At 45.3% G+C, this 26,950-nt stretch overlaps 1 protein-coding gene across 1 annotated transcript; it reads left to right on the forward strand.

Moving 5' to 3' along the window:
* The first annotated feature begins 23,691 nt into the window (after nucleotides 1-23,691).
* IL3 (interleukin 3) lies at nucleotides 23,692-25,495 on the forward strand. Its single transcript, XM_059062366.1, has 5 exons — nucleotides 23,692-23,853; nucleotides 23,971-24,006; nucleotides 25,010-25,102; nucleotides 25,223-25,258; nucleotides 25,376-25,495. Exons 1-5 carry the CDS (start codon nucleotides 23,692-23,694, stop codon nucleotides 25,493-25,495), a joined length of 447 nt encoding a protein of 148 aa, XP_058918349.1.
* Nucleotides 25,496-26,950: the final 1,455 nt, after the last annotated feature.

Below are 26,950 nucleotides of genomic sequence, written 5' to 3' on the forward strand. Positions count from 1 at the left end.
TGGCCGTCGAAGAAGCAGCAGATTGTTGAGGCCTTGCTAATGTAGGACGCTGTGTCTCACTGCAGTGGAAGCCCCAAGTCCTCCACCAGGCTTCTGGGCAGAGCAGGGGTGTGGAGGCAGATGACAGGGCCCAGGGGAGAATCCGTGAGGCTTTCAGAGACCTGGGCTCCAGATGGTGGTTCACGTTAGTTCCTAGCTGTTCTATGGAAAAAGCGTCAGAGAAAAGGGGCCCGAGAAACCTCTGCGGCCGCAGTCACGGGAAGCCCCAGCCCAGAGAGGCCTCGGGGCGGGGTGTGTGTGGGGAGGTCTCCAGTCACCCTGAGGCCTTTGGTCACAGATTCCATTACTGCTGGGGCCTAGAGTCCTTGGTGTCAGTGACCACCTTGACCACTGCCGTTCCGAGGGGAGACAGTGCTATCTAGGAGCACTGCCTAGGAGTGGGCACTGCTGCCATCACATGGCCTTGGGTCACATCCAGGACTCAGGCGGACTGAGGTCACTCAGGCCCAGGCCATGGAAGGGGCTGCTGCACACGTTTCCTGGTACATACTTCCTTTCTCCTTTTAGAGAAGCAAATGTCGCTGGGGCCTTTGCCACAGCTTCCTGCCTCCTTCTGAGATCAGAAGCCACAGCTGCAGTCTCAGTGGCTGCCCTGCCAGACTAGCTTCAGAGACCCAGGGCCAGGCACACTGTCCCCACCCCCACCTTTCCCAAAATGGGTGCCCTAAGAGCAGGGAGTGCCTAGTGACAGCCCGCTTGATATATCTGGGAGCAGCAGCTCTGGCTCTGAGGGACCAGAGAGCTCTGGGCAGATCTGCACTCAGCACAGGGGGGCGGGGCAGAGCTCCCCACCACTCCAGCTTCATGCTCTAGAAAAAAATCACCAATCCACTAAGCAGTGGGCGCAGACACACATACCGAGGGTCTGCCTGTGGTCTGCCACCGGTCTGCCACCCTGGGCTGAGAGCTTCACTCAAGCACCCACTGGCTCCAAGATGGACACCTCTCCCTCATCTGACCCTTCCCTCCAGCCAGAGCATGTCTGTGGTGCTCCACTGGGCCACTCTCTCTGTCACTGTTGCCCATGCTGCCTCCTCCTTTCCCTGCCGTCTTCCCTCCTGTCGGCTGACTTCCCATCTTATCCTTCAAGAATCAGTTCACAGGGCCTTCCTCCTGGAAGCCCTCCATCAACTCCACCAGCTGGGTGGAGGCACTTCTCTCTGCTCCCACGACCTCAGCACCACATTGTGTTCTCAAGGAGGCTGCCACCAAGTTCCCCAAAGGCCTCCTCGGCCACAGTATTTTTTTTTTTTTTTTTTTGTGGTACGCGGGCCTCTCACTGTTGTGGCCTCTCCCGTTGCGGAGCACAGGCTCCGGACGCGCAGGCTCAGCAGCCATGGCTCACGGGCCCAGCTGCTCCGCGGCATGTGGGATCTTCCCGGACCGGGGCACGAACCCGTATCCCCTGCATCGGCAGGCGGATTCTCAACCACTGCGCCACCAGGGAAGCCCTCGGCCACAGTATTTTAATTCATTATCCCTCCCTCCTCTTCTCACCCTTTCCCAGATCCCTTACTCTGCTCTACTTTTTCCAAAGCATTTATCACCTTCTAATGTACCATATACGTTTTATTAGGACCTTATTGTTGTATTGTCTTTCTCCCTGCCAAGCTTCACAAGGGCAGGGATCCTTCACTTATGTATCCTAAGCCCTCAGAAGAATGTCTGGCGTTTAGCTGGTGATCAAAATATATTAGTGGAATGAATGACGGAAGGAAGGAACCATAGTTGTCTGTTTACTTGTTAGTGAGCTCCTGAAGGGCAGGGCCTAAAGATAAGGAATCGCTATATCCTCAGCACTCAGCCAAGGATTGTGTGCAGAGCAGGAATCAGTAAATTAAAGCCTTCAGGCTGGCATTCAAGGCTCCCATCATCTACAACCAAGATTCTTGCCAGCCTCATTCTGCAAAGTAAAGCAGGAAGGAAGTGGTTATGGCTAAAAGGGTGGCCACATGGGTTGGCTTTGCCATCCTCACTGTGGGTCACTCCTGTCTGCCCACTCTATCAATGCCTGGATCACTGCATGAATGGGACAGATGCCCAAATCTCCTGCCAATCATCCGTGGAGAGTTGAACCTGGGTGTGAATGATTCTAATATCTGAGCAAGTGTGTGAACTTCATCAGCATGAGTTGTGTAACCATAAGATATGCTCTGGGGATACTCAGAAATAACTGAGGGATATTGTACGGGCCTGGATGTGTGTGGGAAAGGGCATTTCCTGCAATTGTCCCAATTCCTGGAATTACAGTGGGGAGGGGAATTACATATTATAAATCAAGGAGGAAGGAACCAATTCTTAATTAAATGGTGATGGACAAAATGGTTATTTGGGGGGAAAAGAAGCCTGTTAAAATGCCTACCTCACACTACCCAACAAAATTAATTCCAGCTGCTTAAAACAAAATGTTAAAAAAATAATAATAGAAGAAAAAATATATATCCTCTCATTTGGTGGGAGAGGATTTTCTAAGAACAAAAAGCAATGAAAGAATTCATCCAAGAGAAATCAAAGTATATATCCACATAAGGACTTGTACTTGAATGATAGCAGTTTTATGCATAGTAGCTCCCAAACTGGAAACAACCCACATTTTCATGGCTAGATAAATGTTTAAACAAATTATGGACCAGCCACACAATGAAGCACTACTCAGCAATAAAAAGGAAGGTACTATACATTTGCAGCAACATGGATGGACCTAGAGATGATCATATTAAGTGAAGTAAGTCAGACAAAGACAAATATCATATGATATCATTTATATGTAGAATCTTAAAAAAGATACAAATGAACTTATTTACAAAACAGAAATAGACTCACAGACATAGAAAACAAATATATGGTTACCAAAGGAGATAGCGGGGAGTAGGGCAGAGATAAATTAGGAGTTTGAGATTAACATATATACCCTACTATATATAAAATAGGTAAACAGCAGAGACCTCCTGTTTAGCACAGGGAACTATACTCAATATCTTGTAATAACCTATAATGGAAAAGAATCTAAAAAAGGGCCATATAAAACTGAATCACTTTGCTGTGTGCTTTAAACTAAAACAACATTGTAAATTAGCTATACTTCAATAAAAAATCATTAAAAAAAGGAAGGTACTATTGATACATGCAACTGCACAGGTGACTCTCAAAATAATTATGCTGACTAAAAGAAGCCAGACAAAAATGACAACATACTGTATGATTCCATTTACATAAAATTCTAGAAAATGTAAAGCATATAGTGGTGAATGGGTAGAAGGAAGAGATTACAAAGGAGTATGAGGAAACTTTTTGGAGTGATGCATATGTTCATGATCTTAATTGTGGTTATGCTTTTACACTTGCCTTTATATGTTAAAACTTACCAAATTGTACAATTTTAAAATGTGCAGTTTATTGTATGTCAGTTGTATCTAAATAAAACTGCTTTCAAACACGTCGGTGAAAAAAATCACATATAAAATGGTAAATGGATTTTTAAACTTCTGAGTTATACCTTACATGTAATAATATGTACAGGTATTATGTGTACAATTCAGTGAATTTTTATATATGTATACACTTCTGTAAGTAACACTCAGATCAGGATCTGGGACATTTTTAGTACTCCAGAAGGCTCCCTCATGTCACCCACTACACAATATCCCCCCAAAAGTAACCCAAAAAAGGCCAGCTGATTTGCTAGCATACAAATTTAAAACTTCTATGTGTGAAAAATCACCTAGAATTACATTAACAAGTACTTAACATTCTGGAGAAAATATTTTCCACAAATATTATATACAAAGTGTTGCTAATATGGAAAGCTTTTACAAGGAAAATACTTGAGATGTCAGCAGAAAAATGGGCAAAAGACATGAATGAAAAAGTCATGAAGGAAGAAAGGAAGGAGAGAGAGAGAAAGAGAACAGAGAGAAAGGAAAGAAGACATTTAACCAGTCAGTCAGTCAACAAGAATTTATGATAGGACTGCTGTCATCTAGGCACTGAGCTAGGTTCTGAGATTATAAGAGGAAAGAAGACACAGTCTTCATAGTGTAGTGAGAAAGGTGGACAAATGGCCATTAAAAGAGGTGGTCCAGTGGTTAGGACTCTGCGATTTCACGCCCAAGGGTGCAGGTTTGATCCCTGGTCAGGGAAATCAGATCCCACAAGCTGCGTGGAGTGGCAAAAAAAAAAGAAAAGAAAAGGAGAATAAAGTCTTCAATCCACTGAGGAAGCACTGGGGCTTTCTGAGCCTAGAGTAGATGTCTGACCCAGCCGTGGAGGTTTCCTGGAGGAAGAAGTGTCTGAGCTGAAGCCTGAGAGAGCAAGAGGAGGGAGGTGTGGGAAGGTAGGGGAGGACACCAGCATTCGTTCCTGAGTGCAAGAACAAGTGAGTACAGGCCTGGACGGGAGGGAAAGGAGCATGAGCTGCAGGGGCAAGGGAAGTGATGGGAGAGGAGGCTGGAGGAACGAGAAGCCATGGCCTTCAGCACCAGGCAACAGAGAAACTCTGAAGCATTTTGAGGAGCACGAGAGTGAAATCACTAGACCTGAATGCCCATGTGCTTCAGAGGGAGCAAGGCCTCCAGCAGTGCTCTCTTTAGGGTAGCCTTTTTGGGAGTGGGCTCACAGCACACACTGGAGCAGAAAAAAAGGAGAGATGAGGTTGAGGGAAGAACAGAACTGCCACCCAGACCTCAGTCCCCCTCCTTGTCACTTGTGGTCCCTAGGCTCTTGCTTTCCTTATTAACATCCCATATTTCCCAAGAAATCAAGGAAGGAAGACCTCATGACAATTACGTAAAAGGAGAACACTGGCAAATATTAAGCTAGTTGTGTTCTCCCAGTAAATTATGTTGCCCCACAAGGCTTCCCCAATTCCCGCAGATGGAATATGAAGCACATAGGACTTCCAAGGATGGATGTTACCTCAGAAACAGAGAAAAGGCTTTAAACTTTCAAAAGCTCAGACTCTTAAGGGATTCAGGACATAGGGAACAACTGCAAGATGATTTAGTGCCAGGTCTCTTGCCCAACTTGATAAAGGTTTCCTGGGCTGGTAGAGGGGAGTGTTCGGGGTACAGGGAGCCAAAGTCCTGTCCCTTCCTTAAGTTTGGCCAGAGGGATTTAAGAGATCTCAGTGTAGAAGGGTACTCCCTTGTTTGGTTTAGCTAGAGGTTTTCCAAACTAGTAGAGATGAAAAAAATGATCAAAAAAACCCAAAACAAAACAAAACCCAAAAAAGCTAATCCAAAAGAACAAAAATAAATAAATAGAACAGGCAGGAAAAATGAAAGTCACTATGTAAGATGATAAAATTTATCCAAAATATGACAGTAATATTACATTCGAATTAAAAACAATGAAACATTCCAAGTAAAAGATAAAGGCTGTCTGACCAGATTAAAAAGCAAAAGGAGTGGGACTTCCCTGAGGGTCCAGTGGTTGAAACTCCAAGTTCCCACTGCAGGGGGCACAGGTTTTATCCCTGGTCAGGGAACTTGGATCCCACATGTCATATGGCACGGCCAAAAAAAAAAAAAACCAAAAGGAGAGACATATCTAACGTGTAAGAGAAGTTGAAAGCAAAAGACTGAAGAAAGATATACCATGCAAGCAATAACAAAAGAAAGTGAAGTAAGACAAAATTGACTTTAAGACAAACATCCTTTTAAAAACAAAAGGATTTTAAAATTCATTGTCACTTTATAACAATGAACTGCTCAACTCAAGAGTATACAATTTAAATATTATATGCATAACTTCAAAATATGTAAAGAAAAAAGAACTATAAGGATGATTAGACAAATTCACAGTCATGGTGGAAGATTTTCTCTGTGATTGACAGAATAATAACCAAAAATTCCAAAAATTCAGTAAGGATACAAAGACTTGAACAACACAGTAAGAAAATGTCCCAACCAATTTTGATGAATGCATTTTGTATAAAATGCTTTATTCATTAACTAAAGAATACAGAATCAGGCTTCCCTGGTGGCGCAGTGGTTGAGAATCCGCCTGCCGATGCAGGGAACGTGGGTTCGTGCCCCGGTCTGGGAAGATGCCACATGCCGCGGAGCAGCTAGGCCCGTGAGCCATGGCCACTGAGCCTGTGCGTCCGGAGCCTGTGCTCCGCAACGGGAGAGGCCACAACAGTGAGAGGCCCGCATACCGCAAAAAAAAAAAAAAAAAAAAAAAAAAAAATACAGAATCTTTTCAAATACACATGGAACATTTATAAAAATTGACTATATACTAAACCATAAAGTAAGTCTTAACAGATTTCCAAGGGTGACATCATCTAGAGCTACACTATCCAATTGGTAACCACTAGGCACATGCTGAGGACTTGAAATGTGGGTAGTCCTAATTACGATGTGCTGTATGTGTAAAATATACACTGTATTTTGAAGACTTAGTATGAAAAAAAAATCTAAAATATGGCATTATTTTTATATTGATTACATGTTGATACTATTTTGGATATATGAGGTTAGATAAAACACATTATTAAAATTAATTTCCACCTGCTTCTTTTCACTTTTTAAAATGTGGCTACTAGAAAATTTTTAATTACATATGTAGCTTGCATTATATTTCTATTTAGCAGCACTGATATAGAGCATATTCTCTGACCACAAAACAAGTAAGAAGAAATTAGGAAAAGAAAAGAAAGAAAACTAGAAATCCCCAAATACTTGGATATTAAGAAATACACTTCAAAAATAGCCCACATGTCAAAGAAGAATTCAAAATGGAAATTAGAAAATATTTGAACTGGATAACAAAATACAACTTACCAAAATCCATGAGATGTTGCTAAAGCAGTAAATAGGGCAAATTTTAGAGCAGGGGTTGGCAAAATCCAGCCAATGGACCAAATCCAGGCCACAGCCTTATTCTGTAAATAAAATTTTATTAGAACTCAGTTACTTCCATTTGTTTATTTATTGCCTGTTGCTGATTTCATGCTATTATGGCAGAACTGAGTAGTTTTGACAGAGATCTGTCAAGCTAAAATATATTTACTGGGACTTCCCTGGTGGCACGGTAGTTAAGAATCCGCCTGCCAATGCAGGGGACATGGGTTCGAGCCCTGGTCTGGTAAGATCCCACATGCCATAGAGCAACTAAGCCCATGCCCCACAACTACTGAGCCTGCACTCTAGAGGCTGCGAGCCACAACTACTGAGCCTGTGCGCCGCAACTACTGAAGCCTGCGCGCCTAGAGCCCATGCTCCGCAATGAGAAGCCCAAGCACCACAGCGAAGAGTAGCCCTTGCTCGCCACAACTATAGAAACCCTGCGCCCAGCAACAAAGACCCCATGCAGCGCCCCCCCAAAATTATATATATATATACTATTTGGTCTTTTACAGAAAAATTATTTGGTTTAGAGCCTTAAGTACATACATTAGAAATGAGTAAAGAGTGAAAAGTAACAAGTTAAGCATCCATGTCAAGAAATGTGATGAAGAACAGCAAAATAAACCCAAAGAAAATGTATGAAAGGAAATAATAAAGAGCAAACAGTAATGAAATAGAAAATGAGCATATGGTAGAAAGGATCAACAAAGCTCAAAGCTGGCTTTTTGAAAAACCTAAAACAATTAACAAACCTCTAGTGAAATAATAAAAAAAAAAGTAGAGAGAAGAATTCATAACCAATATCAGGACCATCATTGCTGATGTTGCAGACATCAAAAAGATAGTAGCATAATTTGAAAAGCCATATGCTAACAAAATTTAGAAAAAAATCAGCAAATTAGAATAAAATTATAACCTCAAAATTGACTCAAGGAGAAATAGAAAACATGAATAATTCTACAACCTATATAATAATAGATTCAGTAAGGAAACTCTGACCCCAAACGGGTTCAACAGTGAATTCTTCCAAAATATTCAAGGAAGACATAGTTCCACTCTTACACAACTTCCTCCAGAGACTGTAAAATGAGGAAACACTGCTGTGACACCAAAACTGGACAGACAATATGAGAAGGCATTCTCACTAGAATAATGATATGCTTTATCATCCAAACCAGGGCACTTCTGAGAGTGAAAGAAACTGCTATTAATAATGATATCAGGATGACAACTATTAACTGGGGTTGTCCCAAGCAAAACAGGACATATGTTCCCCTCAATCTCACTCATAAACATAGATGCAAAAATCCTAAAAAATACTAGGACACATAAACTAGCAATACATAAAAATGGTAATAATATATGATAACCATGTTGGGCTTTTTCAGAATACAGATTATTTTAACTCTAAAAATAATGTGATTCACCACATTAACAGATTAAAGAAGAAAACACAGGATCATCTCAATATATGTGGAAAAAATTTCGGTACAATTAACATCCATTCATGATTAAAAAAAAAACTCTCAGCAAACCTAGGAATAGAGGGAACTTCCTTAATCTGATAAGGGATATGTGCAATAAACTTAGAAGAAACATACTTAATGGTAAAACGATTGAATCTTTCCCTTTGAGATCTGTAACAAGACAAAGATGCATGAAACCACTACTTCTATTTAACTCTGCACAGGATGTCCTAACCTGTATAGTAAAGCAAGAAAAATAAAAGATATAAAAATAATAAAAGTAGAAGCAAAATGCCATTATTCACAGATGGTCTACTTGTATATGTATAAAGTTCAAAAATATCTATAGGTAAAGTTTTAATAGTGATAAGAGAGTTTATAAATTTGCTGGATACAAAATCAATCTATATAAATTATATTTCTCTATACCAGAAAAAACTTATTAATGTGAATTTTTAAAAAGATATCATTATTGGGCTTCCCTGCTGGCGCAGTGGTTAAGAGTCCGCCTGCCGATGCAGGGGACGCGGGTTCGTGCCCCCGTCCGGGAGGATCCCACATGCCGCGGAGCGGCTGGGCCCGTGAGCTGTGGCCGCTGCGCCTGTGCGTCCGGAGCCTGTGCTCCGCAACGGGAGAGGCCCCAGCAGTGAGAGGCCCGCGTAACGCAAAAAAAAAAAAAAAAAAAAAAAAAAAAAAAAAAAAAGATATCATTATTAATATTACACCAAAATACCAACTTCCTAAGAATAAATCTAACAAAAGATGTAAAAGTTCTCTACTGAGAAAATTTTAAACTTTATTGAGAGACATTAAAGAAATAAAAAAAGGATATATTATGTCCATGGATTATGTCTTAATATTTTAAAGGATACCATTTTACTTAAATTGATATATAGAATCAATGCAACCCCAAACTCCCAGCATTTTGGGGGGTGGGGTGAGGGGAGAAACTGACAGGCTGATTTAAAATTGATGTGGATAAAGAATAGCAAAGACACTCTTGTGGTTTTTTTAAAGATTTTTTTAAAATTTTATTTTATTTATTTATTTTTGACTGTGTTGGGTCTTCGTTGCCACCGCATGGGCTTTCTCTAGCTGCAGCGAGCGGGGGCTACTCTCTGTTGTGATGTGCAGGCTTCTCATTGCAGTGGCTTCTCTTGTTTCAGAGCACAGGCTCTAGGTGTGCGGGCTTCAGTAGTTCCTGCATGCAGGCTCTAGAGCACAGGCTCAGTTGTGGCGCACGGGCTTAGTTGCTCCACGGCAAGTAGGATCTTCCTGGACCAGGGTTCAAACTCGTGTCCCCTGCATCAGCAGGTGGATTCTTAACCACTGCACCACCAGGGAAGCCCCTAGCCAAGACACTCTTGAAAAAAAAGGACAGATGGGAAAATTTGCTCTACCAGATATATTATACATTATAATAAAGATGAATTATAAAATTTAAGACAGTGTGATATTAGCTCAAAAAGAGACAAACAGACCAATGGAAGAGAAAAGAGAGCCCAGAAAGAGACCCATACCCACATATAAATGAACCCTTGAAATACGATAGTGATAGTAATGCAATTAAACATGGAAAGAACAGCCTTCTCAAAATGGTGCTGGGAAAAAATGAGTATTAATATGGAAACAAACCAGAGCCCTACCTTATACTATCTCGGGTCAATTAATCACATCAATGTGAAAAGCAAAACTATAAAGTTTTTATGTAGTACATGAGAAAACCTCATGGCCTTGAGGCAGGGAAGTAAGAAATTACTAAAGAACTTCGTTTCCTCAAAAGATACCATGGAGTGACAAGAAACAGAGTGGGAGAAGATATATGCAGCATATACAATCCACAGAGCGTTAGTATATAGAATATTTAAAGAAATCCTACAAATAAGAAAGTTGCAGACAATCCTAGAGCAAAGGGTTGGACAGATGCTTCACATTAGAGGAAATCCAAATGGTTGATAAACCTATGAAAAAGTTCTCAACCTCATTAGTAACCAACACAAGGCAGATTTAAAGCACAATGAGATATTATTTATGTCTACCAGATGGTAAAAAATTTTCAAGTCTGGAAAACCAAAGAGAATTAGAAACTTAGAATGAAGAGAGTTTGGCAAGATGGTAGAACAATTCATTGCCTTCTCCACCAGCCTCTCTTCCTCCACCCTGAGCAAACTCCATGGCAGATCTAAATCTACTTAGCAGACATTCCCAAACATCAAAAGTATACAGCCTGGGGCTGTGCCAGATCCTGCCATAAGCAATAGGTTTCCAGCCACTAGAGCCATCTTAACATGGTGCTTCCACCTGCTTGCTACCCTGATTGCCTGGTGTTCAAGCCCAGAATGTTTATTCTCACAGGACTCCCAGACTAGTCCCCTATCCCCCACCCAAGGCTCCTAGGGCACAGGAGGAAGCCGATGTGGCTCACCATGGAAACCTCTGGGCCTAGTACACATGCTCTCATCAACAGAGAGAACTGTAGGTAAAACCGAGCCATACAGGAGGGCAGACATTGCTCTCTGGGTGGGTGAGGAAGATGGGAGGGCCACACAGAGGTGACCATGAATTGAGTCTCAAGATGAAGAGGCATTCACCAGAGGGTGAGGAGCCAAGGACCTCCAGCTGAAGGTCCAGGGATCAGGGTGGAGAGAACCCTGGGATTGGTGCTCTGCGGGCCCTGTCGCTACACTGAGAGATCTGAGCAACAGGAAACCTCAAGAAGAGTCCCCGGTCAACTGAGAAAACATCTAGACTAGATTTCTTTTTAGGAGTAAAATATACATAACAAAATTTACCTTTTAAATAATTTTTAAGTGTACAGTTCAGTAGCATTAAGTGCATTCATATTGTTGTGCAAAAATCACCACCATCTATCTCCTCTTCCACCTTCCCAAATTGAAACTCTGTACCTATTAAAGGATAACTCCTCATTTCCCCCTCCCCTCAGTCCCTGGCAACCACCATTCTACATTCTGTCTCTATGAATTTGACTACTTGAAGTACCTCACATAAGCAGAGTGCAATATTTGTCCTTCTGTGTCTGGCTTATTTCACTTAGCACAGTATCTTCAAGCTTCATCCATGTTGTAGCATGTATCAGAATTCCCTCCCTTTATTAAGGCTGAATAATATTCCATTGTATGTATTTGCCATATTTTGTTTATCCATTCATCTATTGATGGACACTTGGTTTGCTTCCACTTTTGGCTATTGTGAATACAGCTGCTACTGTAGACTGAAGGTTTTGTCCCTCCAAAATTCGTATGTTGAAATCTAATCCCCAAAGTGATGGTATTTGGAGGTGGGGCCTTTGAAGGTGATTAGGTCATGAGGACAGAGACTACATGAATGGGATTCATGTCCTTATAAAAGAAACCACAGAGAGCTCCCTTGCCTCTTCTTCCATGTGAGGTTACAGTGAAAAGACAGCCATCTATAAACCAAGAAACAGCCCCTCATCAGACACCAAATCTGCCAGCATCTTGATCTTGGACTTTCCAGCCTCCAAAACTGTGAGAAATAAATTTCTGTCGTTTATTATCTACCCTGTCTATGGTATTTTGTTAAAGCAGCCCATACAGATTAACATAGCTGCTATGAACATTGGTATATAACTGAAGACTAGATGTTTCAAAGTGAGGAACTAATGCAATTTCAGTTAAGAGAACAACCATTAGGGAATTCCCTGGTGGTCCAGTGGTTAGGACTTCATGCTTCCACTGCTGGGGGCCCTGGCTTGATCCCTAGTTGGGGAACTAAGATCCTGTATGCTGTGTGGCATGGCCAAAAAAAACCAACCATTAGAGAGGCCAGTACAATTATTGGGTGGGCCAAACGGTTCATTCGATTTTTTCCATAAGATGGCTCTAGTAGCACTTAGTTGTCTTTAACTTCATTCAAAACAATTTTGTTAGATTGTATCCGACAGCTGTCATATCAGCATGCATTTAAAAAAAGACTTATCAAAATTGGTGAATTTTTGTGTAGCCATTTTAATATTGAAGATGGAAGAGAAAAGCAACATTTTTGGCACATTATGCTTTATTATTTCAAGAAATGTAAAAACGCAACTGAAACACACAAAAAGATTTGTTCAGTGTATGGAGAAGGTGCTGTGTCTGATCGAACGTGTCAAAAGTGGTTTGCAAAGTTTCATGCTGGAGATTTCTTGCTGGACGATGCTCCATGGTTGGGTAGACCAGTTGAAGTTGATAGCGATCACATCGAAACAATAATTGAGAATAATCAATGTCATATCACTTTGGAGATAGCCCACATACTCAAAATATCCAAATCAAGCACTGAAAATCATTTGCACCAGCTTGGTTATGTGAATCGCTTTGATGTTTGGGTTCCACGTAAGTTAAGCGGAAAAAAACCTTCTTGACCATATTTCTGTATGTGATTCTCTACTGAAACGTAATGAAAATGTTCCATTTTTAAAACATTTTGACGGGTGATGAAAAGTGGATACTGTACAATAATGTGGAACAGAAGAAATCATGGGCAAGTGAAATGAACCACCACCAACTACACCAAAGGGCCGGTCTTCATCCAAAGAAGGTGATGTATATATGGTGGGATTGGAAGGGAGTCCTCTCTTAAGAGCTCCTTCTGGAAAACCAAACAATTAATTCCAAGTACTGCTCCCACTTAGAGAAACTGAAAGTGGCACTCGACGAAAAGCATCCAGAGTTAGTCAACAGAAAATGCATAATCTTCCATCAGGATAACACAAGACCGTATGTTTCTTTGAAGGCAAAAACTGTTACAGCTTCGCTGGGAAGTTTTGATTCATCCACCGTATTCACCAGACATTGCACCTTCGATTTCCAGTTATTTCAGTCTTTACAAAATTCTTGTAATGGAAAAAATCTCCATTCCTTGGAAGACTGTAAAAGGCACCTGGAACACTTCTTTGCTCAAAAAGATAAAAAGTTTTGGGAAGACGGAATTATGAAATTGCCTGAAAAATGGCAGAATGTAGTGGAACAAAAGGGTGGATACATTGTTCAATAAAGTTCTTGGTGAAAATGAAAAATGTGTCTTATTTTTACTTAAAAAACCGAAGACACTTTTTGGCCCACCCAATAAAAAACAGGCACATTTCCTATTGTGTGATGTGGGCTATACTCTTCTTATCCTGTAGACCCCCAGGTATGGCTCCCAGGAGGTAGAGGATGGCTAGAGGGGTGAGGGAGAATCAAAGGCCTATTTAAATAGAGGTGAGGGGAATTTAGGGGGCCAGGATCCCAAACTGACAAGAACCACTTGTTTCCTGGTCTGGAAGGAGCCCTGTGGATCCTCAATGGGGATTTCCTTAGGAGGAAAACTAGGCTATGTTTCTCTTGGGGCCTGGTCCAAGTAGGCTGACCACTGGAGGACAAAGCTGGGGTGATATGAGCAGAGAGGTGTCCAGAAAGGCCGCTCTGACAGCTGTGGGAAATAGGGTTGGAGGCCAGCCTGGGAGCTGTGGTGGGAACTCAGGCAGCCAGGCCTGGGTCAGGATGTGGGTGCCCATGGGAATGATGAGAAGTGGACAGAGCAGGAAGGTATTAGGAAGCAGATGCAGGCAGTGGGGAGAGAGTGATGAGCAGGAGGGTGAGGCCGATGGTGGTGACCAAGCCACGGAGAAGGAGCAGGGTCTGGGTGAGCCTGCTCAGGGCACAGGACAGGGAAATACTAGGGATACACTCAGACACAGAAGCCCAAGAGGAATCAACCCTGCAGCATTAATGAAATTAACTGCAGAGTGTGGGAATCATGATCCAGACTCAAGTCAGATGGAGAAACCTCTAGAAATGCAACACTAGGCACAGTGACTCTTTACAAAGTGATTATTTTCCCAAGAGGAGAAGGAACCCCTTTGAAATCTGAGATACAAATGAAAATGGTGTCTCACCTCCTGTGAGCTCTGCTCAGAGCCTCCTTAGAGGCCTCCATTATTAAGATAAATAATTCCACAATAGGATAGATAAAAAATAAATAAACTGCTACATAAACTTATACACAATTGTTGGTAACCCTGAGACCAAACTTGAGCAGCCTGGTTCAGAAGCCAGATGTTCAGCAGCTGAGATCTGTGACGGAGCAAAGCAGTAACTGGAATATCAAGGAGGAGGACTGAGACTCGGGACCTGAGCCCAGCTCTGCTCCCTGGGAGGGCAAAGGCCTGGACTCGGGGACTCTACACAAGGTTGTGAGAGTTAGTGGGCAGCTCGGTAAGGACTACAGGGCATCATCCAGAGTTTTCAGGAAGATACTCAACTTCCTCAAGAACCCGTTAAAATCTCTTGCTAGGGTGTGCTCTACTCCCTTTGAGGAAATCACAAATTTGGGTCAGGTGTGGTGAAGGTGGAAGGTGTATGGCAGGTGCCATGCTCAGTCAGGGCAGTGGGCGCCCCAGCCTGGTTGGCAGCTTACCTGGGATGTGGTCTTGGGGATGGTCAGGGTTTGCAGGAGTTGCTATGGACCACACACAAGAGAGGCCAGTCAGCCTTTGGGGGAAGCCAGGAAGGCAGTGGGGGGCCTCTGTGACTAAGCAGGTTTTGGGTGGCAGCTCTACCCCCAGCCCCGGAGGGGTTGGTCGCAGAGGAGGGGGTAGGAACTGGGAAACGGGGGCAGAAAATCTGCTCCTGTTTCGGAAAGGGCAAGACAAGGTCACTCACTCTGACCTGGAGTGGACTCTTCTGGGGACGTGGAGACGCCGGTGCCGGAGGGACCCTCCCCAGCCTCACATACCTCACGCTGCTTCAGATTTTTACTGGTGGTTAAAGACACATTAAAGATACTGACAAACTTCTCTAAGGCATTCCAGAAGGGAGCCAAGTTAGACTTCAGATGGGCTTTTCTCTGCAGGGACCAAGAGTGTGTGAGGCAGGGCTGGGGAGGGGCTGTCCTCCTCGTGGCCTTGTCTGTCATCCCTGATGCCTCCTTTCTGGAGAGGTCTTCAGCAGAGCCCTCTACCCTTTCCCGCAGCCCACCAGCTCACCAGCTCTGTCCTGACCCCAACCCCAGGAAGAACCCAGCTGCCCTAAGGGCACACACCTGAGGTGGTCACAGCATGTTCTGGCAAAGGCCAGTCAAGGCAGGGCCCATCCCACCTCCTGGCTCCAGGTGGCCCGGGGAAGGGCCTTGGGTAAATGGAGAACACTTCTTGAACCAGCTGCCAGAAAAGAACCCAAAGGGAAGGAAGCCAGCTTGGCTAAAACAAAATTTTAGAACTCCCACACTTGGGAAAACACATCTACGACACAACCCCACATGAGACAAAGAATAGGGTGATGGACGTATCTGCCATTAAGATGCCAGGTAAAGATTAAGACTCAGGCGAGACCCATTAATATGCCAGGTAAAGAGTTAAGACTCAGAGGAGAACATCCAGGTGCCCCTGACCCCAGTGCACCCAAGCCTAGAGCAATGACCAGCAACACGATGGCAGTCACCAGCAAGGAGACAGTGGGCCCTCAGTTTCAGTGCTCACCTTCAGCATGTGCCACTGATCAAAGTGTTTAGATTCCTGCAGGGGAGAAGGGAGAACCCATGAGTGCCACTGGCCTGAGGTTGAGCCAGGCTGTCCCTGCCCCATGCCCAGCATGGTCCCAGCTACTCACAGAGGTGATCGTCAGGTTATCCTGGATTTCAGAGAGGATGTACCAGCAGCAGCAGGCCTGGGGCTGGTTTCAGGGGGTCCCTAAGGGCCGGGGGTTTGGGAGGCTGAAGGGAAGGAAGATGAGGAAGCAGGAGGCAGAGGGACCCCCACATCTCTGAGCTGCTGGGATCAACTTTGGTCCTCCCTGATCCTATGGAAATCTGAAATGGCCTGTTTTCTCATAAAGGCCCAGTGGAGTCGGGGGGAGGTTGGGAGATGGGGTGATGGTGGGGTGTGTGAAGAAGCCCCAGATGGACTGATATAGAACCTCCACGACAAACAAATCAACCTATGCATCATTTTCTGGTACTCAAGATCAGTAAAACTTGAAAAACTGTTCTCAAAGCATTTCTTTCTTTTTTTTCTTTTCTTTTCTTTTTTTTTTTTTTGGCTGCAAGTCTTGCAGGATCTTAGTTCCCTGACCAGCGATCAAATCTGTGCCCTCGGTAGTGAAAGCGCAGAGGCCTAACCACTGGATCACCAGGGAATTCCCTCAAAGGGTTTCACTTCACTTTACCAAGGAAGATAAGAGCCAACTGCCCACCGGACAGAGTGGGCTCAGATGAGAGGGCAGCCTAGCTCTGAGTTCACCCAGGCCTATCTGTGCCTCTTCCCAGCTGGGATCTGGTCCTGTTGCCCTCTGACAGCTCTGACTCTCTGTCACCATCCTCACAGGCCTCCCACTCTGCCTGAGAGGCAGACAAGATTCTGCCTGGGAACATCTTCTACGTGGCTAACAATCTGTGTGAAGCCTTAAACATGTAGAAGAGTACACTTGACCCTTGACCAACACAGGGATTAGGGGCACCGACATCCCCACAGTTGAAAATCCACATGTAACTTTTGACTCCTCAAAAACTTTACTACAAATAGGCTACTGCTGACCAGAAGCCTTATTGATAACATCAACAGTCAGTCAGCACTTATTTTGTATATGTACTATATACTGTATTCTTACAATGAAGTAACCTAGAAAAAAGATGTTAAGAAAATCATAAGGAAGAGAAAATACATTTACAGTACTGTACTGTATTTATTGATTCCACAAGCTTATGTTGTGTTTCTAAGATGAATTGTCTGCCTGTCAGTACCTACAACAATGCTATCTTATATGATACCAAACACCGTCAATGTTACATTATTATTAACAGTAGACATCAAAAATGAAAAGATAATATGAAAAAGAAATTCATACGTTTTTACAGGTATAAAGATTCATGCATTGATAATGAAGAAGCAGCAATATGATTGCTTTATTGTAGCCCAGTGTAATCAACAGGATTGCTTCATGGTAGCCTAGCCTATACACTAATGAATAAATCGTTATACAACTGTCATGGTATACTGTATTACAGTCATATTCATAATACAGTGTTAGAAACATTGTTACATTTTTTAAAAACCACCCATCTGTGACGATATGCTGATATGAAATTTCTCCAATTACAAGAGAGAGAGGCATACTGTAGCATAATGTGATTCTTTGAAAGCAGTTATAAAACAGTAAGAAAACTAACACATTATTAATTTTATATTAAATATAAAGTCACTCACTTTATGCCTACATAAGGATAGACTAGTATCCACATATATTTTATGCATTCATGACATACCTTTTTCTTAATTTCTTCAATATTTCTAGGCTCCACAGCTCATCTGTCACTTTTTTCAAACTGTTGCAAATCTCCAAAATTTTTTCCAATATATTTATTTTTTTAAAAATCCATGTATAAGTGGAACCACACAGTTCAAACCTATGTTGTTCAAGGGTCAACTATATTTTTTAAAAGCCTGGAACACTGTGTTACTAGCATTTAAGTCCCAACATTGTCACCTCACAGTTTTGGGGCAGCTTCTTTGAGAATGGGGACTGTGGGGCTGAGGGCCCTATATGCCTGTCCCTCCCCTGGCTCCTGGTTTTGTCTGAGATAAATATAATGAACACAGTAGGAATGAACGCATGTCCCAAAGTCTTTCTGTTCCAGGTGAGCAACAAGAGAGTGACAGGCACCAAATGCCTATACATTAATAACAAGAATGACATGGCCACCCCCAGTTTCCCGGATACTGGAGCAGTGGCTAGTAGGGTTGCAGTCAACAGACAGAACATCTGCAGCCCCAAACCCAGATCTACCTGGGAGCACTTCCTCTGTGACTTGCCTGGCTCCAGACCATCCTTGAGATGTTAGCTGTCCCTCCCTCCAGTCCTCCTCCACAGTCCAGATGGGAGAGGCTGCCCCACTTCTGGGCTTCCCTTTCCTACCCCACCCCCAACTCCACCAGGCTTATCATCCTAAACTGTGCATCTCCATCTGTCTTCTCTATTAGACTGAGCCTGGGGAGGAGGTCCACTCGGCACAGATGTGCCCCAAGGAGGCCACATCCCTGCAGCATTGGGTAGAATGCTGAGGGTGCACAGATTGAGGTTGTACAGGCCCCACGGAAGGAGTACAGAGCTGCGTGGGACAGGAAGCCGGTCCTCTCCATCTGAGCCCACCCAGGACGCTCCTTCCTACACTCTCTGCTCAGGTGGACACGTGAAAGTGATGACACTGCTTGGCCAGCCAGGAGCCCTGAGCTGCCTTCTGTATTGACAAAACCAGGCGGTGTGGTCAGAGCCACCAGTGGAAGTGCAAGTGAGGTCATGGAGAAACTAAATCTGACACATGATGCCATGGAGAGGGTGACAGAGGAGCTAGGCATGATGATGGAGCCCTGGGTCCCTGCCAGTGGTGGGCACCCAGAAACTCCACCAGGCCTATGGGGGTGAGTGACAGGAAGGAGCAGGAGTGAACCTCTGGATGAATGGGCCCCAGGGGCCAGGACCTTGGACACTGTGCCCCACTCTGAATGTATCTGGGCAACAGGCAGGACCAAGCCAGGCCTGCAGGGGTCTGTAGGACGGGGCCCAAGGACCCACTCTGAAACCCACAGGGTCTCTTTCTGCAGACTCCAGGCAGCAGTTCTGGGCTGGCTCTCCTGCCCCAGCTCTAGCAGGGCCTCCCTTGTGCCCGCCCAGGGCTGGGCACCCTTAGTTCATTTCCCTTCGTGATCACAATCAGCCAGCCTGTGGAAGAAGCTTCCCCTAGACTGGGTTGATGCAGGTGCCTGGGGTGAGATCACTTTCTTACAGGGGGCCAGGCCTCTCCCAAGGGGTCAGGCAAGACTGTGGCCTGCAGGGGAGGTAAGGAGGGTTCCTGTGATTTCACCTGAAGCAGCTTCTTTAGAGTCAAGGCAAACCTCAAAGGAGACTCCTGGAGGAGGCCCAGGCTCTGCCTGCTTCCCCTGAGAAGCTGCAGAAGCTCTGTGGAAGGTTCCCACCTGTCCTCCACAGGGGAAGCTGGGCAGCCCTTCTGAATCACATTCACTTGGAGGAATGTGACTTTGTTCCTCGCACAAATAAGCCATCCTTGCTCCCTTCCCAGCCCTTCATGGCCTCCTCCCATGGCCCCTTCACCCCGCCTCAGGGGCCTGCCTTTCTACACTCTAGCCCAGCAAAGCCTTGGATTGTCCCAACCTCCTCAAGCTCTGACCCCTGGATGCCAGCCCCTCAAGGTCATCCCTAGCAGTCAGCTCACATTCCCCGACCATGCCACCCTCCATTCTTCAATGGCTGACTTGGCCTCCTATTTCCCAGGGAACACAGAAGCCATTGTCCCCTCCTGCCACCAAACCCACTGTACCTTCCCAGACTGGGCCCACCCAGGCAGCCCTCCTCTGAGTTCCCTGCTCAGGTGGGCATGTGATACCTGATGTTGGGAGCCCTCCCTGTGACCATCCCCCTCAGGCACTCACTGCACTGGCCCAACATCCAGGTCTCTCACCTAGTCCCAGCTCATCTCCAGCAGAGAGATACTCGAGTTTCCCTGCCTGGAAAGATCCTTCTCTGACCCCTTGACTCCTCTAGCTGCCTTTCTCTCCTTCTCTTCAGAATAGATGTTCGAAGAGCTGCCTGCCCTCTCTGTCTCACCCTCCTTCACTCCTCAGCCCACTGCCACTGGCTTCTGCCCCCACCATACACTAAAACTGTTCTCCCGGAGGTTCCAGTGGCCTCCTTGTCAATAATCCCAGCGGCCACATCTTATCTTTACTCTATTGTCCCCCTCCCACCACCCGGCATCACTTCCTAATTTGTCACTTTCCAGTGATGTCATGGGGGGTGCTCAGCCTGTGGGGTCAGACAGACTTGCTTGCATTCAGCCCTGGGTGATGTTGCTTCCTAGCTACATGGACTCAACCTCTCTGAGCCTCAGTTTCCTCTTCTGTAAAATGGGGATGATAATCGTCCCTGCCTCAGGCTTATTGTGAGCATTAAATGAATTAACCCATAAAAAGAACTCTGTGCCCGGAAGTGGAAGTTAGCTGTTAAGAGTCTTTACCTGCATCTGGTTTTCTCCATCCCCACCAGAATCAACCGGCTCCAGCCCTCCCACTATCTGTGGCCCAGAAAACTTCCCCGCCTCCTCACTGGCCAACCTGCTGTCCTGATTCTTCCCAGCCATTCTCCCCACAGGAGCTAGACTGGTCTTCCTGGGACCCAAACCTTCCAGGGACCACACCTGTCCCTGGCTGAAAACCCCACAATGCTTCCAGTGCTCTTAGCATGAAGCCTAAACCTCCTCCTTCTTTCATAGACTTCGTAACTATTTTTAAAACAAGAGGCAAACTACAAAGGTCAAGATTTACAATAACACTACTCAGAATTTTTCTTTGCTACCATACAACGTGAAGTCAGGACTGTTTAAGAAGGCTTGCAGGAATGTTCGGCCTCCATAGCTTTAAAATTCCCTCAAAAAGCTCATTTACATAAAAAAAGGGTTTTTCTCTATAAGAAATCACATTTTTTGTGTGTATGCACAGGTCCCAAAACTCTTATATAGAATGTAATACCAAACCACAGTTGAATATTTAAGCAGCCCTAGGTCTCTGGGACATGAGCCTCTGCCCCTGCCTGAGCCGAATACTTTAAATCGGAACTTATTTTTTTTTAATTCTTATTTTTCTTCCACACTTTAATGTTGAAATATAGTTAATGTACAATATTATATGTTATAGGTGTACAGTACAGTGATTCACAAAATTTTAAAGTTATACTCATTTATAGTTATTATAAAATATTGGCTATATTCCCCATGTTGTACATCATATCCTTGTAGCTTTTTTTTTTTTTTTTTTCGGTACGTGGGCCTCTCACTGTTGTGGCCTCTCCCGTTGTGGAGCACAGGCTCCGGACGCACAGGCTCAGCGGCCATGGGATCTTCCCGGACTGGGGCATGAACCCGTGTCCCCTGAATCAGCAGGCGGACTCTCAACGACTGCGCCACCAGGGAAGCCCCCTTGTAGCTTATTTTATACCTCATAGTTTGTAGCTCTTACTCCCCTACTTCTATATTGCCCCTCCCCCCTTTTCTCTCCTCACGGGTAACCACTAGTTTGTTCTCTATATTTGTTAGTTGGCTTCCTTTTTGTTATATTCACTAGTTTGTTGTAGTTTTTTAGATTCCACATATGAGTAATACGATACAGTATATCTTTCTTTGTTTGACTTATTTCACATAGCATAATGCCCTCCATGTCCATCCATGCTGTTGCAAATGGAAAAATGTCATTCTTTTTTGTGGCTGAGTAACATTCCACTGGGTATATACATGTACCACATTTTCTTTATCCATTCATCTGTTGATGGACACTTAGGTTGCTTCTATATCTTGGCAATTAAATCAGAGCTTCTTAAATGTCATGTGGATCACCTGAGGACCTGGTCAAAAGGCAATTTTTGAATCAGAAAGTCTGGGATGAAGTCTGAGGGTCTGCACTTCACACAAGCCCCCAGCTGATGGTGAAGCTGCAGGTCCGAGGTCCAAGCTGAGTAGGAAGGCTTTATGTGTGTCTCTGCCCACAAGATGGTGCATCTCTAAAGAAGAGGAACTGTGTCTGCTTTATTCACAGTGCCTGCACAAAGCAAGTGCTTCATAAAAGTTTGCTGAATGAATTGTTCTTAGTGGGTACCCAGTCCTAAGGCTCCCTACTTGTTTCTGTTGCCTCATTTCACTCATGCCTTTGAGACACTCCCCTTGCTTTTTGAGGATGCTCTGGGCCCAGATCTAACAGCTGAGCTAGGAGCCACGTATATCGGCCACAGGCATTATTCTCATGACATTTCCTTGCATGACAGCCTCTTCACCTGCCTCTGCTGCAACCACATCTTGGTCCTTGTCTTCACCAGATCTCCTTCTGCTCAGAAGCCTGAAACACCCAAATTCCCCCACCTCAGCATAACCTCCTATGCTTCATCTCCCCACACGGATCACATCACACTGCACCCCAGTCCCTGGCATTTCCATCCTGTCTCTCTTTTCCCCCATCACCACAGCCCCAATCATCTCAAAGAACTCTTCCCCACATCCCTGTTACACTTATCCCTTTACCAACACCCACTGCCCTGGGCCTGTGTCAAGGCCTGACATGCCCCATGGGGCAGCAGTTTACCTCTTCCTTCAGAGGCTGCCCTCTAGGCCCCCCACCCTCCTAGTTTGCCTGCTTCCCATCTGGCTGCTGCTTCTCTGGTTCTTTCTGGACTCCCCCGTGGCCTATCCCTGCCCTCTGCCCCGTTCAGCAAACCCTTCCTTCTGGCCTCCATCTGCCAAATTACACTTCAGCACAGACTGGGATCCAGACCCCTGAGACACAACTCTCTCCTTTGGTCACTGGACCCCATCACCAGAGGCCCACCATGAAACCTCTCTTCCTTTCCCTCACCCTTCAGACTTTGTCAATCCCACCACCTAAACCTCTCCAGGCCAGTCCCCTCCTCCTACTGCCCAGTGACATCTTCCTCAAGGGCCCCCATCAACGGGCCCCTGAGCCCAGCTCCTCTGTGCTACCAGAGGGACTGCCCAGGGCCTGCAGCCAGGCCTCCACCAGGGGCTAACATCCCACAGCACAGGGCAGAGTTGGGCTGTGCTGTTATCACACCAATAAGAGAATGCGCGTCTGGTGCCTGAGCTCCACCTGCCACCCACCAGGAACAGAGAGTGTAGAGCAGAAGTTGCCCAAAGCCTGGGAGGTAAACCACTGGGGGCTTTAACACCAGTAATTCAGCGCTAGGAGTGGGTATCAAGAGATGTGCTCTCAGTGGACGAGCCCACAGGTGGATGGTTAGCCATGAGACCGGCTGCCAGACAAACTCTTGCCTGTTCCACTGGGCCTTCACCTGGCCCCCCATGCAGAACCAGGCAGTGCCAGGTGGGGCGGGCAGCAGAGGGTCAGGGCAGTCCAGGGGATGGCAGGACCAGGTCCCACTGGGCAGGAGGCTCAAGGGAGCTCAGAGTCAGGGGGTCGCTCCCCTGTCAGAGAGGTCCTTTTACCTGTCCCCACTCTGCCCAGTGACCTGCCTATCTCTTAGCCTCCTTGGCAAGATGAGGAGATACCCTGTGAGTAATTTTTTTTCCAAGTTTCACTGATTTTGAGTACTAAAAAGTGATGAATAAGTCTGTGGTTTGCTATGGAGGTTCCATGTCAGATAAAGATTCTTCCGAAGCCCGCCCTCCACACCCCCGCTCGCCTGTGGCATGGGTGCGCTGCATAAAAGACGGCGGCTGTCTCAGACAGTTCATAACGCCACGAAGGACTCTGACAAGACGGAATCCATCCTGCCAGCCCAAACATGAGCAGCCTCCCCATCCTGTATCGGCTCCTGCTCCTGTTCGCACTCCATGCCCTTCAAGCACAAGGGACACCGGTCACAACACCAAGAACTCAACGATACTATGTCAGCCTGATCCAGGAAATTGTAAATGAGCTAGACAAGCTACCTGTGGCTTCAGAAGTGAGTAGCTGGGATAAGGTTGGCAAGGGGCAGGGAAGGGCTGACAAGGGGCAGGGAAGGGCTGGCAGGTGCCTCAGGCCAACAGGACTCATGGGCTCTCTCCCTCTGCCCCTACAGGTCTTCTTGAACTCAAACGAGAAGAGGAGGCTGATGGTAAGAGTTCAGCCCCACACATTGGTGCACTTGGGTGGGTCCCCATTCACCTCCTGCCTGGGTGACCTCAGGCATGTCACTCCACCTTGACTAACTTCGGTGTTTTCATCTGTAAATAGGGTTAACAGCACCTATCTCAGTGGGGTTGTTGTGAGGATTAAATGCACACTGTGTGTCAAGTTCCCAGACCAGTGTCTGGTGCTTAGCAGCTGCTCAATACATTTCCCCAGTCATGGCTATAATAATGAAAATGATTTTTTTTAATTACAAAATGAAAAGGCAGTTCTAGGTGAACAATATCAAAGGCCTTAAACTCAGTTTTCAGTGGAGCATCCTCTGGGCTGGCAGACTAAAATATCCCTCAGGATCATGCTTGCTTCCCTCCTCTTCCTTGAATAATTGTCATATTTTCAATTCTGATCAGCCCTAGTTATCATCATTTATAGTTATTTTTCCTAAAGTGGTTATCTCACCTTTGCTTGCATGGCATTATTTGGGTCAAACAAGAGGTGGAATCTCTCCTGAGTTTACTGGCCATTTGTATTCCCCCTCTCTTAGGCACTCACAGTACACACACTGCACCCGTTTCCACGTTGGGGCCTCTGTGACTGTCTTCCTGATTTCTAGGAGCCCTTAATTCAGTCAAGGCCTCTTGCTGCAAATATTTCCCTTGGCCAACCCATTGCCTTTGTAGAGGCTGTTTTGGGAAATTTTTTCTCCCCAAGTGCAGAAAGATCCACCCAGGCCCTTCATGCCGCTCACAGGAGCCAGGGGTTAGGGAGGTGAGTGACATAAGGCTTGCCTGGGGTGTGCACTCACCTCTAGGCCTGTGCCCTTCAGAGCAGTTCAGGGACGCACCTGGGGCAAGAAGGGGACAAGGAGGGGATTGTCCAGGGATGTCCCTGAAAGCAGGCTTGGAAAACTGTGGGGATGACTTCAGCCCAGCCAAGGGAAGGACACTCTCCAACCTTTCCCCGCTTACATGAATTCTTTGTCCCCTTAGAAAACAAGCCTCCGGAAGCCAAACCTGGAAGAATTCCTGACATTTGCCACAGATTCCCTTGGAGAGGATTCGAAAATCACGAAAAATCTTAAGGTATGTGAAACTGTCAAGGGTTTTGCGATCCCTGCCTTGGCCCTGCCCTGACTCTGGGGAGGAGGGTAGCAGGTCCTGCTCCTTTTCCAGGCAAGTCTCTGCTTTGGCCTCTTTCCACAGGAAATCCAGCCAATCCTGCCCACCACCATGTCCACGGTAAGTTGCCCCCTAGATGTCCCTGCAGGTGATGCCCTCAGCCATGATCTGACCCCAGCCTGTCATCCACCTTCCAACCTGGCTCCATCTAATGCCACCTTCTTGGTTTCTTCACAGGAAGAGCCAATCCTTATTGAGCAGGATAACTTGGGTGATTTCCAGGTGAAATTGAAGGAATATCTGTCTGCCATTAGAGACTCTCTGAATTCTAAGAACACACAGAGCCCTAACGTCTGAAGTCCGAAGCTCAGCTCCCTCTCTGGAGCCTCGGAACGTCAGTAACAGCAGATTGTCCTAAGTTTCTTGGATGTCTCTCGCATATTCCGGGACTGGAAGAATTTCATTTTCTCCTGTGGAGTCAGATTGTTAATTATCTAATTCCTGAAATGTGCAGCCCCCATTTATCCTTCTGTGATTATTCTCATGTTTATTCTATTGAGACTATTTATTTATGTATTTATTTATTACCCTGTGCAATGTGAAGGGTATTTATTTTAGCAGAGGAGCCATGTCCTGCTCCTTCTGAACAAGACTCAAGATGCGGACTTCATGGCATGTTCATTTGTACCTCAGGTTTTAAACTGGTTTTATACATCTGTGAAAATAAACCACACTCTCTGAACAAATGCTTTGTTGCTAGTGTCTCAATTTTACTCAGGTCTTAGTAACTCTCTTGCCTGATGATTTAACACACCTCCCTACCACCAGATGGGCCTGGAACCCACACTCTGGCAATCTGTGGTCCACTGGGGAGCGAGACTGAGTTTTAGAAAATGCAAATATGACCAGGTTGGTTTATACCTAATTTTCCAGTTCTCAGGGTCTTCTGGACCTTGTCCAGATCATTAGGGTAGCATAAAAGGCCTGGTTCCACCCAGTGCTTCTACTTCCTTTCTCCCACAGCTACCTACCTCCTCAATGCTCCAGGTAACAGAAGCGCCGTGGCTTCCTAGATGAACCACACACCTTGCTTCCTACCTCTAAACCTTTACCCACACTGTAACCTCAGCCTCGCATGCCCTGATCCTGACTCAATACGCCCAGGTTCATTTAAAGAAGCTGTTAACTACCTGAAGTAACAATTAACACTCTGATTATTTAAAGAGCCCTTTTCCAGCACATTTTCTAATGCCTAGTCATTAAAGGGATGAATGAAGGTAGAGAAAAAGAAGGTGCAATGTAGTTTTTGAATTAGATCAGACTGAAATCTTTCTTATTAAAGTATACTAGGAATAATATAATAAAGACAAGTCAGACAGAAACAGTCTCCTGTATCTTATAAAGGATGCGAAAATGTGTGCAGTAATTCTTTTTTTTTAAATTTACTATAAAGTGTCTGTGCTTAGGGGGATTTGGAATCCTACTGAAAAAGAAAAAATGAATACATGGAGGAAAGAAAGACCAGCTCAAATGCATACCTCTGGGTTATCCACACTACTCCAGGACAGAGCTCTTCTCTGAAACAGGTGGGTAGGCTGTCCTTCCACTGGAAGGACAGCCAGTGTGGCCCTGAGGTGGCACAGACTGACCTGAATGATGGAGACTGGGGCATCACTGAATGTGGCTTCAGTCTGCCACCAGACCATTGGGGTCCCACTGACCCTTTAGCTCTGAGTGCCTCCCTCTAGTTCCCCTGCACCCTGCCCAGGTGTACTTCCTCCAGTCTGAACAGGGGAGAAGAGGCAGAGCAAG

The sequence above is a fragment of the Kogia breviceps genome, chromosome 4, assembly GCF_026419965.1.
Source record: "Kogia breviceps isolate mKogBre1 chromosome 4, mKogBre1 haplotype 1, whole genome shotgun sequence".
Taxonomy (NCBI): domain Eukaryota; kingdom Metazoa; phylum Chordata; class Mammalia; order Artiodactyla; family Physeteridae; genus Kogia; species Kogia breviceps.

Excerpts from the sequence above, each read along its gene's own strand:
- IL3 (XM_059062366.1), top strand. The coding sequence starts at position 23,692 with ATGAGCAGCCTCCCCATCCTGTATCGGCTCCTGCTCCTGTTCGCACTC. Across the intron at positions 24,007-25,009 it reads ACGAGAAGAGGAGGCTGATG|AAAACAAGCCTCCGGAAGCC; the intron begins GTAAGAGTTCAG and ends TTGTCCCCTTAG. Across the intron at positions 25,259-25,375 it reads TGCCCACCACCATGTCCACG|GAAGAGCCAATCCTTATTGA; the intron begins GTAAGTTGCCCC and ends GTTTCTTCACAG.